Here is a 14,023-nt window from a genome sequence, read left to right on the forward strand (position 1 = left end):
ACACATGAAATATTTATCTGCAAAAATTGCTATGAAACAAGGAAGGTACTTTGCACATAAATTGGCCAATGTATGTGAGCCCAATTGCCATGTCAAGAAAGCCTACAATTTATAGGTCAGGAGTGGACCAGCTATCTAAAAGGCCTAATACAAATAGAGAACAAGACCAGAACATCTAAGCTAGTGTGAACAGGTGCCAACCAAAAAAACATATAAGTTGAAAAACAATAAAGGTTGCACCATTATTTACTTATTATTTTAAGCAGTTAGCTGGTCCACTCCTGACCCATAAATTGTAGGCTTTTTTGACAGGAGAGGTGACAAAACAGGACAGGGACCCAATTACGAAGGACGCCTTGACGTGGCAATTGGGCTCACATACATTGCCAATTTATGCGCGAAGTACCGTACCTTCCTTTTTTCATAGCAATTTTTACAGATAAATATTTCATGTGTACATTATATAGCGCTTTTTTCCAATTTTCTATGGCAGTAATGCATTTTCAATGTTCTAGAGTAATCATTCTTGGTAAATAACGGTGCAACCTTTATCGTTTTTCAACTTATATGTTTTTTTGGTTGGCGCCTGTTCACACTAGCTTGGATGTGCTAGTCTTGTTCTCTATTTGTTAGAGGCACATGTCAGCTGTTCAAAACAGCTGACATGTGCACCGGAGCCCACATCTAAGGGAGGGAGTCCTACATCAGCGTAGTATTACGCCAGATGTCAGAAAGGGGTTAAGTGCTACAATTAATATTAATATAATTATAAATAATATCATCATTATAATATATCAATATTAATATTGAGTAGAATTAATTTCAGCCTATTGTTTCGACCCCTCCATAACAGTCACGGTCTCTCATGTGGCAAATTAATTGCCCACCCCTGCAGAAGCGTATTTGTTAAGAAGAGTATACAGTCTGCACAAAACAAGTAAATCTGAGAACAGTAAGGACAGATCTATAGAACGGGGAGAAAACAGCACAGTGGACCCATGACAGGCAGCAGCCCCTGCACAAGTGATCTATGGAGGTACACAGGCTGAGGATGCATGATGAAAGTGTAATGAGGGTTGTTCCTGCCGCCTGGAAAACCGTAATTACCGTACATCAGGCAGACACATCAGAGCGCCGCATTAGCACTCAGAGCAGCAGATACACCGCGCTGTCTGCAGCGGCCTGCATACCACGTGGTTAATCCACTGTATACAGTGGAAAAATCTGTGTCATCACAATAGAAATCTCTATAACCTGGGAACAGCAAGGATGCAGAGCACTGTACACACTAAGGTCAATGGCAGTGCAGCCTCCTAATATAATGGTGTCCTGAGTATCCGACATATAGAACATATAGAACAATGATGAAATACTAAACATGTGCACTGCAGAAACACACATTCCCAATTACAGACCCGAGGAAGTGAACAATGCAGCCAGCATTTCCCATTGTGACCTATATTTGGGCAATGGATGCACATTATTGACTGCAAGATTATTATTATTATTATATTTCCCTGAATTCTGCATAAAACTCTGAATGATGGAATTAATTCACAGGCACTCTACAGATGCTGCCCAGTAATGTTTCTGAATTTTAGCTTGAATTTAGCGACACAAAATATATTTATAGGTCCATAGAATTTCAAAATCACTTATGTCCCTATCATTTGCCTTCCACTTGTTTCTCTCAACTATAATTAAAAGGGAATCTGTCACCAATTTTTGCCTCCTAATCTGAGAGCAGCACAAAATAAAGACAGAGACTCTGATTCCTGCGATGTGTTACTTACTGGGCTGCTTGCTGCAGTTTTGATAAAATCACTGTTTGATCAGCAAGAGATTATCACTAGAGGACTAGTAAATCTGCTGGCAGGTAGTCTAGCCACGCCCCCACCACTGATTGTGGCCACGCCCCCACCACTGATTTTGTGTAGGCAGAAAGCAGCCAATCAGTGGTGTGGGCGGGGTTATGCAGAACTCAGCATTCAGAGATCTGCAGCCCAGTAAGTGACACATCCCTGGAATCAGATCTCAGCCCCTACATCATGCTGCTCTCAGGGCAGCCATAACCTGGTGACAGTTTCCCTTTAACATGCCTTAAACATGTGGTTAACGTCTGACTAGTGGTTTTGGCTGCAAAAATCTGAATCTGAACCTTTTTTGCAGAATTGACACCAAAATGCACATGAAAGAAAATGACGCGTTTTTACCCTAATCTCGTCATTAATGACAGGACAAGTATCCTGTAGGGTTCACAACTTGACTTTTTATTTTTTTCTGGACAGCTTATGAAAAAATCCCGCACAGACAATATTTTTATACACACACATTGGAAATCTATAATAAATCAATAAGATTATAAGAGATACGTCTGCAGCCCATAATTCTGATACATAGACACATCAGCCGCATTCACTGTAAAATGATAATTAGTCAAAATAATTACTTCAGCCTCAAACAAAATCTCAGACGCCTTAAATATTTTTTTTTTTTTTTTACAGACAGGGCAAAAAGGGCCTTAATTAATGGATCGCCCTGGAATTTCATGGCGATTGGCAATGTCTCCTTTGCAATGCCGTCATTACACCATGGCTGGAATCAATCACTACAGTCTCCAAATGTGGCAGGAGATCACCTCTGCACTACAGCTATTTCCGGATCTGTCAGTGGAGAAAGGAGCGCTGCTGTGGACCTCGCTTAGTGCAGGTGCATAAAACAGAAGAGGGAATTTATCACCATCTTGACGCCAGTTTTCTTGCATTCAAACGGAGCAAATTTTGTCACAAGTGTCATTAGCACCTGGAGACCTTTTTTTACCTCTTTTGCCAATTTCAGAACAAGGTTACATAGATTTCATTTTCCAGTGCACAGACTGCTCAAAAGATGTGCCAGTATAATTCAAAGTGGAGCGCCTCTTAAGAAATCTGGCACATCCAGCGGGCTATAGGCTCAAGGCTGCCATGCGATACCGCCAGCCTTGATCAAATCAGCCATAGTCCTTTAGTGTACCGACCGTACAGAGGTGGGAACAGGGGGAAATCATAGAAATTAGCCAAATTCTTCCTGCCTGAGAATAATTCGACCATTTAGAATATAATACAAGCACAGATGTTTAATGGTTTTCCAATGGGACTTCCTCAACCAAAACATGGGGCTGCCTGTGCCTCACTCTGTTAAGGTACCGTCACACTAGACGATATCGCTAGCGATCCGTGACGTTGCAGCGTCCTCGCCAGCGATATCGTCCAGTGTGACAGGCAGCAGCGATCAGGCCCCTGCTGGGAGATCGCTGGTCGGGGAAGAAAGTCCAGAACTTTATTTGGTCGCTGGACTCCCCGCAGACATCGCTGAATCGGCGTGTGTGACACCGATTCAGCGATGTCTTCACTGGTAACCAGGGTAAACATCGGGTAACTAAGCGCAGGGCCGCGCTTAGTAACCCGATGTTTACCCTGGTTACCATCCTAAAAGTAAAAAAAAACAAACAGTACATACTTACCTACAGCCGTCTGTCCTCTGCACTCCTCCTGTACTGGCTGTGAGCGTCGGTCAGCCGGAAAGCAGAGCGGTGACGTCACCGCTCTGCTTTCCGGCCGCTGTGCTCACAGCCAGTACAGGAGGAGTGCAGAGCACAGCGCTGGAGGACAGACGGCTGTAGGTAAGTATGTACTGTTTGTTTTTTTTACTTTTAGGATGGTAACCAGGGTAAACATCGGGTTACTAAGCGCGGCCCTGCGCTTAGTTACCCGATGTTTACCCTGGTTACCGGCATTGTTGGTCGCTGGAGAGCGGTCTGTGTGACAGCTCTCCAGCGACCAAACAGCGACGCTGCAGCGATCCGGATCGTTGTCGGTATCGCTGCAGCGTCGCTAAGTGTGACGGTACCTTTAGTATTGCATGCCACATTTATAAAAACAGCCTTAGGGTATGTTCACATTGGGAGTTTTTGCTGCTTTTTTTATGCTAATTTTCAGATGCTTTTTACAGTACCAGCAAAGTCTATGATATTTCAGAAATCTCATGCACACACATTGGTTTTTTTTTTGTGTGATCAGTATTTTGTGCTTTGCTGCGTTTTTTGAACATAGAGCATGTCACTTCTTTCAGTGTTTTTGCTGCATTTTTCACCCATTGACTTGAATGGGTGTTGAAAAAACGCAGCAAAAACGCAGGTATCATTATTTGCTGCGGTTTTATGCTGAAAATTCAAGGACATTAGCATGGACAGAGAGAAAAAAAGGCACTAAAAAACGCACAAAAAAAAGGCAACTAAACTTGCGTTTTTTACGCAGCTTCTTTTCTGCCAAGAAGATCAGGTTGCTGCAGAAAAAAGCACCAAAAACGCCCTGTGTGAACTTACCCTTAAGGCTGAGGCTACATGGGGAATTTAACCAGTGACACAGGTCATACAGCCAAAGATCATCTGTGCCGTTGCTACCAGGGCTATGGAGTCGGAAAGCCAAACCTCCGACTCCTCAATTTTCCTGACCCCGACTCCACAGAACTGGTCACTACTGAGCATGTACATAAAGTGCAGCACCGATTCATCTCAGCTACGACACCACAGCACTGATCACTACTGAGCATGTACATAATGTGCAGCACCGATTCATCTCATCTACGACACCACAGCACTGGTCACTACTGAGCATGTACATAAAGTGCAGCACAGATTCATCTCATCTATGACACCACAGCACTGGTCACTACTGAGCATGTACATAAAGTGCAACACAGATTCATCTCATCTACGACACCACAGCACTGGTCACTACTGAGCATGTACATAAAGTGCAGCACAGATTCAGCTCATCTATGACACCACAGCACTGGTCACTACTGAGCATGTACATTAAAGTGCAGCATAGATTCATCTCATCTATGACTCCACAGCACTGGTCACTACTGAGCATGTACATAATGTGCTGCACAGATTCATCTCAGCTACGACACCACAGCACTGGTCACTACTGAGCATGTACATAAAGTGCAGCACAGATTCATCTCATCTATGACTCCACAGCACTGGTCACTACTGAGCATGTACATAAAGTGCAGCACAGATTCATCTCATCTATGACCCCACAGCACTGGTCATTACTGAGCATGTACATAAAGTGCAGCACAGATTCATCTCATCTATGACTCCACAGCACTAGTCACTACTGGGCCCGTACATAAAGTGCAGCACAGATTCATCTCATCTATGACCCCACAGCACTGGTCATTACTGAGCATGTACATAAAGTGCAGCACAGATTCATCTCATCTAGGACTCCACAGCACTAGTCACTACTGGGCCCGTACATAAAGTGCAGCACAGATTCATCTCATCTATGACCCCACAGCACTAGTCACTACTGGGCCCGTACATAAAGTGCAGCACAGATTCATCTCATCTATGACCCCACAGCACTGGTCATTACTGAGCATGTACATAAAGTGCAGCACAGATTCATCTCATCTATGACCCCACAGCACTGGTCATTACTGAGCATGTACATAAAGTGCAGCACAGATTCATCTCATCTATGACTCCACAGCACTGGTCACTACTGAGCATGTACATAAAGTGCAGCACAGATTTATCTAATCTATGACCCCACAGCACTGGTCACTACTGAGCATGTACATAAAGGGCAGAACAGATTCATCTCATCTACGACTGCCCAGCACTGGTCACTACTGAGCATGTACATAAAGTGCAGCACAGATTCATCTCATCTATGACCCCACAGCACTGGTCACTACTGGGCCTGTACATAAAGTGCAGCACAGATTTATCTCATCTACGACACCACAGCACTGGTCACTACTGAGCATGTACATAAAGTGCAGCACAGATTCATCTAATCTATGACCCCACAGCACCGCCTCACTACTGAGCATGTACATAAAGTGCAGCACAGATTCATCTTATCTACGACTGCCCAGCACTGGTCACTACAGAGCCTGTACATAAAGTGCAGCACAGATTCATCTCAACTAAATGCCGAGATCCTCAGATTAGGAACAGAACAGACATTTATAGGACATTTCATAACTTTCCCAAATTATTATGAAAACATTTACAGCACACACTGCATTGTACCACTGAACCCATTTTACTATCTATTTTAGCAGTCGGTCCATTGTATACCAACTCCACAACCCTGACTGTTACGTAGCATCATAATACAGGAAAATTGAGTCGCATTGAGATACCTACAGTAGAACAACAACAAGCATACAAAAAACTCCAAATCACTGCTAAGGTCATGGTGCCCTGGGGGGGTCGCAATGTGGCCCAATTCACCTGCATTATATAGCAGCTGCACAGACTGTTCTTTAGTATAACTGAACTTACAGGTGACATTTCAGAATAAGCTGCCGTTTGTGTTACATGTGTACTAACACCATCTCTTGCCGGTTACACACCTGTTCCAGGTATCCCAGGCTTCATTTCCTTGCCCTGGGTCTGTTGTGCTCCACGTCGGGTTTTGCAAGTTGCCTTGAGTAGATCAATGACATCATCTCCATAGACCTATTTAAAGGGACACTGTCACCTGAATTTGGAGGGAACAATCTTCAGCCATGGAGGCGGGGTTTTGGGGTTTTTGATTCACCCTTTCCTTACCCGCTGGCTGCATGCTGGCTGCAATATTGGATTGAAGTTCATTCTCTGTCCTCCATAGTACACGCCTGCGCTGTGCAAGATTGCCTTGTGCAGGCATGTACTACGGAGGACAGAGAATGAACTTCAATCCAATATTGCAGCCAGCATGCAGCCAGCGGGTAAGGAAAGGGTGAATCAAAAACCCCAAAACCCCGCCTCCATGGCTGAAGATTGTTCCCTCCAAATTCAGGTAACAGTGTCCCTTTAAGGCCCATGTAGACACACACCTGTGTCTTGAGATTAGTCCTATGTTTGGTGTGAGTGCATTCATGCCAGTTGGGTGCTTCATCTGTCTTGCTGCTTCTGAGATTGTTGTGTGCCAAGTCCTCGCTGCCCACATGCCCTCCTGCATCAGCACCCGGGGCCAATGTGCCCACCCGTACCTGAGGCTTAGAGAATCCACCTCACCAGGTGAGCCTAACATTGCCATTATGGCTCATAGATCTTCAATTATTTTCCCTTGCTCTCTTTGTGTACTGCCTGTTCTTAGTCCTTTCTCTCTGTAGGCTAACATAGGCAAAGGCTGTAGCATTTTCCCACACTAATAATTGTAGATTTGAGCAATTTTTGAGTATGAAAGAGGTGAATAAAAAGAAAAGCATTGTGAGCCTGCTACTGCCTGCTCCCTCCCTGGAGCCTCTTCTGATCTGTAGGCCCCTATGACATCATACATACCTCACCATGTAATGACATCACTGGACTTACTGATCAGGAGGGGAGCTGGGATGCCGCAGGAGGTTCACAGTGCTCTGAACTGAATGCCATAGACTACCGATGTGGCTGCCAGACCAGGGTCCTGCAAAAATTTACCTCAACTGTAATATTTCTCTAAAAAGACATATTACAAAATTTCTTATTGCCACTCATATGGCTGATTTATGAGAAGATAAGTTTAGTTAATAATTTATTTATTTTCAAGTTTTTCTCCTGGAGTAGTGTATGGAGGGGGGTCTGGAGGGGCAGTTATCCTGGACGTCCAATGCTAAAGTGGAGCTAAATTTTGCAGCTCATTTCTTAGAGCAGCGCGGAGGAACAATCAGTGCCCACCCACAGTCCGATAAACTAAATGATTAAAGCAGGCGCCAACCCTCACCAACAGTGGCGGGGTGCTTCATCAGTGGGACCCACTTCACAGTTTGAGAAACTCTGCATTAGACGGCAACTGTAAATTCGGTGAAGATACAAAAAGGCGATGCCGTTATAACCATGTGCCGGGTATGGAAAGGATAAATAACCATCAGAGCGAACAGTAATGAAATACTGCTTCAGTCCCGGCAGTTCCTCCCTGTATACATTTGTGGTATAGGAATATGATTTATTAAAAACATAAGATCTATTTTAAGACTAACCAGAGAAGCGTCAACATCAGATTCTGAAGCTCTCCAAGTATGATAAAGGCATGGTGTGCTATATGCCGTAGGGGGTATTTTGGGGTCCATGTTGGCCATCCCAACCGTAGGTCTTCTGACCTGGGCTAAGAGCCTCATTTATTTCTCTGAGACTGACACTAGAAAAGTTGTCACGCACCACCCAACCACCAAGAATTGGAGAGCTACAAATATATAAACAGGCAAGAAAGAGGAGGCTTATCATGGAAAATGTTTGCATATCCAATATCTGCACAGAATAAATATTTACTGCCATGGAGACAAATAACCAAAGAAAGACAGTAAAAAAAGATAAATGATCCCAACATCAAGCAGAGAACTTTAAAAAAAATAAATGGCCTCTGAACCTCTGCCATGACCTGTGGCCTGTCACTGATGGACATGAATGACTTTTTAAAGCGGTTGGTTACTACTCCAACATTCTCAATCAGCATGCTTGCACCAGTAACATAACACCTATAATCCCGGCAGGTGCTGGCGCACAATCACCCAGGGCTCACATCACTTTATGTCACGAGAGCCCTGTGCCCAGTCGGCGCTGACTTCACTCTCCCCCCGGCGGGACCAAACATGAAGAATTGAGCAACCAGCCGCAGCGCTGACGTCCTCTTCATCTCTCATTTGTCTGAAGGAGAGAAGGGTGAAGCCAGCGCTGATTGGGCGCAGGGCTCGCATGACATAATGTGACGCAAGCCCAGAGGAGCGAGTGCTGACCCTGCTGGAACGGTGCAAGCAAGTATTGCTGTTTTACTGGTGCAAACATGCTGATTGAGATGGGATTGTTCGAGTTGTGGACAACCCCTTAAAGTACATTACCCGAACACAAAACCCAACAAGGCAGATCAAGCGTTTGCGATAATCACAATTGACCAGCATCTGTCACACTCACTAGTGGAAAGAAAACTTGGCAAGTCAGCAGAATATGAGTTGGATTAGACTTTTTGGCTGTCCAAAATTTTAGCGAACAGCAGCTTAAAGGGATTGTCCAGACTTAAGCAAAGCTTGCAATCAAAATCACTGACTGCAGATTGAATGGCACAATGCCCCAGGATACCCCATGCAGGTGGAAGGTGTATATGTGAAGGTATATATGTGATATACAGTCATGACCCCACTAGACTCTCGCAATAGAAGAGACTAGAGGAGCTCCGGGGTCTGGAGGGCTTGTGGTGAAGAGAAAGCAAATCACATACATAAGGTCAGAAGACAGAGGGGAATCATGTAGACCACCAAGATTCAGGAGAAGCACAAAGTGACTGCAGACCCTATTCTGACACCCCCTTTATATGACCGATATCAAACGTCCGGCTACTGCCAACTTACTTACAAAAGTCCTGGCAAAATGCCACAAAAACTGGCCTTAAATCTGTAAATCCAGCCTAGGTGTCCCTGCAAATGAGAAGGTGGTGACTGGCCAACAATCGGATGTGTTCAGTCTGTGTCCTAGGAAGAGGGATCAGACATATTGAATACAACATGCCTGATCGACGGCTGTCATTGTAGATCTGCTGCCACCTTAACAAGACCCCCAAACACAGATTATTTAGGTGGAGCCAGAAGAAAAATTAGGGAATCTTCTATGAAGCCAGATAATGAAGCTTCCAATACAGAGCAATCAATGGTTAAAAAAAACAAAACACAGGTTTCAGGTTTTTTGTTTCAGGTATGAAAATGGAATAGAAAAAAAAGGCAATCTGAAGAAAGCCTTACTGGCATGCAGAGTACCCCAGAAAGCAGAGACGTTAGAGGACCCCATAGAGCTGGACGTGGTGGGACACGTATGGGACAGTCACCATGTCACCTTCATACATGAGGTGCAGCCTGAGGGACACGGATACACACAAGGTGATGGAAGAGACGCCATGACACAAGCCCAATGTTCTGCTACTCATGGAAAGAGCACTGGCTGCCACACAGCCGGGGGCTGCACAGTGCGGAGGTGCCAGGCACAGATGGCACAGTGACTAGTCACATCCAGGGTGCTGCTGACGTCACTGCCCTGCTCCCCATCCCTGCACGGACGGACACGGCGGTGCCAGGCTGCACTCACCCGTGGAATCTGCCGCTGGGATCTCCGTGCGCTGGGACTGCTGAGTCAGCATGCTGCAGGCGGAGGGTCCGGCTACTGGGCGGCAGCACAAGGGCGCGTCCTGGAGGTGCAACAATGCGCTGGGAATTGGCTGGGCACATAGCATCCATAGGGGCTGCAGGGTGACCCGCGCCTCACTGCCGCCACCGCCGCCGCCTCCTCCCCGGGCATAGTCCCACAGCAGCGCTGGCCATGACAGCTAGCAGCGACGGCGGAGTGGTGTAAGGAGGGCATGTGATCGGGAGCAGGGGCGGGGCGTGCTGCTGTGTACAGCGCTATACGGAGGAGACACGGACGGACCGCTGCTCTGGGGGCAACCGGCGGCAGCAATACGGGGATGGAGCAGACTGGCGGGGTCATGGGGGAGGGGAGATGGCTGTGGGAAAGATGGGAGCAGGCTGTGGTGGGTGGCATTGGGAGAAGTCAGTGTAAGCAGGGGGCACACGGAGAGGTCTGTGTTATTAGGGGCCACACGGAGAGGTCTGTGTTATTAGGGGGCACACGGAGAGGTCTGTGTTATTAGAGGGCACACGGAGAGGTCTGTGTTATTAGGGGGCACACGGAGAGGTCTGTGTTATTAGAGGGCACACGGAGAGGTCTGTGTTATTAGGGGGCACACGGAGAGGTCTGTAAGTAGGGAGGGCATAGGGAGAAGGCTGTAAGGAGGGGGCACAAGCCTGTGTGAGGATAGGCAATAGAAAGAAGTCTGTGTAACGAGTGGTATAGGGAGCAGTCTGTGTAACGAGTGGTATAGGGAGCAGTCTGTGTAAGGAGTGGTATAAGGAGCAGTCTGTGTAAGGAGTGGTATAAGGAGCAGTCTGTGTAACGAGTGGTATAAGGAGCAGTCTGTGTAACGAGTGGTATAAGGAGCAGTCTGTGTAAGGAGTGGTATAAGGAGCAGTCTGTGTAAGGAGTGGTATAAGGAGCAGTCTGTGTAACGAGTGGTATAAGGAGCAGTCTGTGTAACGAGTGGTATAAGGAGCAGTCTGTGTAAGGAGTGGTATAAGGAGCAGTCTGTGTAAGGAGTGGTATAAGGAGCAGTCTGTGTAAGGAGTGGTATAAGGAGCAGTCTGTGTAAGGAGTGGTATAAGGAGCAGTCTGTGTAACGAGTGGTATAAGGAGCAGTCTGTGTAACGAGTGGTATAAGGAGCAGTCTGTGTAAGGAGTGGTATAAGGAGCAGTCTGTGTAACGAGTGGTATAAGGAGCAGTCTGTGTAACGAGTGGTATAAGGAGCAGTCTGTGTAACGAGTGGTATAAGGAGCAGTCTGTGTAAGGAGTGGTATAAGGAGCAGTCTGTGTAACGAGTGGTATAAGGAGCAGTCTGTGTAAGGAGTGGTATAAGGAGCAGTCTGTGTAAGGAGTGGTATAAGGAGCAGTCTGTGTAAGGAGTGGTATAAGGAGCAGTCTGTGTAAGGAGTGGTATAAGGAGCAGTCTGTGTAACGAGTGGTATAGGGAGCAGTCTGTGTAACGAGTGGTATAAGGAGCAGTCTGTGTAACGAGTGGTATAGGGAGCAGTCTGTGTAACGAGTGGTATAAGGAGCAGTCTGTGTAACGAGTGGTATAAGGAGCAGTCTGTGTAAGGAGTGGTATAAGGAGCAGTCTGTGTAACGAGTGGTATAAGGAGCAGTCTGTGTAAGGAGTGGTATAAGGAGCAGTCTGTGTAACGAGTGGTATAAGGAGCAGTCTGTGTAAGGAGTGGTATAAGGAGCAGTCTGTGTAACGAGTGGTATAGGGAGCAGTCTGTGTAAGGAGTGGTATAAGGAGCAGTCTGTGTAAGGAGTGGTATAAGGAGCAGTCTGTGTAAGGAGTGGTATAAGGAGCAGTCTGTGTAAGGAGTGGTATAAGGAGCAGTCTGTGTAAGGAGTGGTATAAGGAGCAGTCTGTGTAAGGAGTGGTATAAGGAGCAGTCTGTGTAACGAGTGGTATAAGGAGCAGTCTGTGTAAGGAGTGGTATAAGGAGCAGTCTGTGTAAGGAGTGGTATAAGGAGCAGTCTGTGTAACGAGTGGTATAAGGAGCAGTCTGTGTAACGAGTGGTATAAGGAGCAGTCTGTGTAACGAGTGGTATAAGGAGCAGTCTGTGTAAGGAGTGGTATAAGGAGCAGTCTGTGTAAGGAGTGGTATAAGGAGCAGTCTGTGTAACGAGTGGTATAAGGAGCAGTCTGTGTAACGAGTGGTATAAGGAGCAGTCTGTGTAAGGAGTGGTATAAGGAGCAGTCTGTGTAACGAGTGGTATAAGGAGCAGTCTGTGTAACGAGTGGTATAAGGAGCAGTCTGTGTAACGAGTGGTATAAGGAGCAGTCTGTGTAACGAGTGGTATAAGGAGCAGTCTGTGTAACGAGTGGTATAGGGAGCAGTCTGTGTAACGAGTGGTATAGGGAGCAGTCTGTGTAACGAGTGGTATAAGGAGCAGTCTGTGTAAGGAGTGGTATAAGGAGCAGTCTGTGTAACGAGTGGTATAAGGAGCAGTCTGTGTAAGGAGTGGTATAAGGAGCAGTCTGTGTAACGAGTGGTATAAGGAGCAGTCTGTGTAAGGAGTGGTATAAGGAGCAGTCTGTGTAACGAGTGGTATAGGGAGCAGTCTGTGTAAGGAGTGGTATAAGGAGCAGTCTGTGTAAGGAGTGGTATAAGGAGCAGTCTGTGTAAGGAGTGGTATAAGGAGCAGTCTGTGTAAGGAGTGGTATAAGGAGCAGTCTGTGTAAGGAGTGGTATAAGGAGCAGTCTGTGTAACGAGTGGTATAAGGAGCAGTCTGTGTAACGAGTGGTATAAGGAGCAGTCTGTGTAAGGAGTGGTATAAGGAGCAGTCTCTGTAACGAGTGGTATAAGGAGCAGTCTGTGTAACGAGTGGTATAAGGAGCAGTCTGTGTAAGGAGTGGTATAAGGAGCAGTCTGTGTAAGGAGTGGTATAAGGAGCAGTCTGTGTAACGAGTGGTATAAGGAGCAGTCTGTGTAACGAGTGGTATAAGGAGCAGTCTGTGTAAGGAGTGGTATAAGGAGCAGTCTGTGTAACGAGTGGTATAAGGAGAAGTCTGTGTAACGAGTGGTATAAGGAGCAGTCTGTGTAACGAGTGGTATAAGGAGCAGTCTGTGTAACGAGTGGTATAAGGAGCAGTCTGTGTAAGGAGTGGTATAAGGAGCAGTCTGTGTAAGGAGTGGTATAAGGAGCAGTCTGTGTAAGGAGTGGTATAAGGAGCAGTCTGTGTAAGGAGTGGTATAAGGAGCAGTCTGTGTAAGGAGTGGTATAAGGAGCAGTCTGTGTAACGAGTGGTATAGGGAGCAGTCTGTGTAACGAGTGGTATAAGGAGCAGTCTGTGTAACGAGTGGTATAGGGAGCAGTCTGTGTAACGAGTGGTATAAGGAGCAGTCTGTGTAACGAGTGGTATAAGGAGCAGTCTGTGTAAGGAGTGGTATAAGGAGCAGTCTGTGTAACGAGTGGTATAAGGAGCAGTCTGTGTAAGGAGTGGTATAAGGAGCAGTCTGTGTAACGAGTGGTATAAGGAGCAGTCTGTGTAAGGAGTGGTATAAGGAGCAGTCTGTGTAACGAGTGGTATAGGGAGCAGTCTGTGTAAGGAGTGGTATAAGGAGCAGTCTGTGTAACGAGTGGTATAAGGAGCAGTCTGTGTAAGGAGTGGTATAAGGAGCAGTCTGTGTAACGAGTGGTATAAGGAGCAGTCTGTGTAACGAGTGGTATAAGGAGCAGTCTGTGTAAGGAGTGGTATAAGGAGCAGTCTGTGTAACGAGTGGTATAAGGAGCAGTCTGTGTAACGAGTGGTATAAGGAGCAGTCTGTGTAAGGAGTGGTATAAGGAGCAGTCTGTGTAACGAGTGGTATAAGGAGCAGTCTGTGTAACGAGTGGTATAAGGAGCAGTCTGTGTAACGAGTGGTAT

General features: G+C 46.1%; 1 protein-coding gene across 1 annotated transcript in view; it reads right to left on the bottom strand.

The window, feature by feature from the left end:
* TMEM255A (transmembrane protein 255A) overlaps positions 1–10,360 on the bottom strand; it is a 56,371-nt gene extending 46,011 nt beyond the window's left edge. Inside the window, exon 1 of the mRNA XM_069747187.1 lies at positions 10,097–10,360. Coding sequence (XP_069603288.1) covers positions 10,097–10,241 — 145 coding nt within the window. The 5' untranslated portion in view covers positions 10,242–10,360. The remainder of the gene's footprint in view (positions 1–10,096) is intronic.
* Positions 10,361–14,023: the final 3,663 nt, after the last annotated feature.

The sequence above is a fragment of the Ranitomeya imitator genome, chromosome 2, assembly GCF_032444005.1.
Source record: "Ranitomeya imitator isolate aRanImi1 chromosome 2, aRanImi1.pri, whole genome shotgun sequence".
In the NCBI taxonomy this organism is placed as follows: Eukaryota; Metazoa; Chordata; class Amphibia; order Anura; family Dendrobatidae; genus Ranitomeya; species Ranitomeya imitator.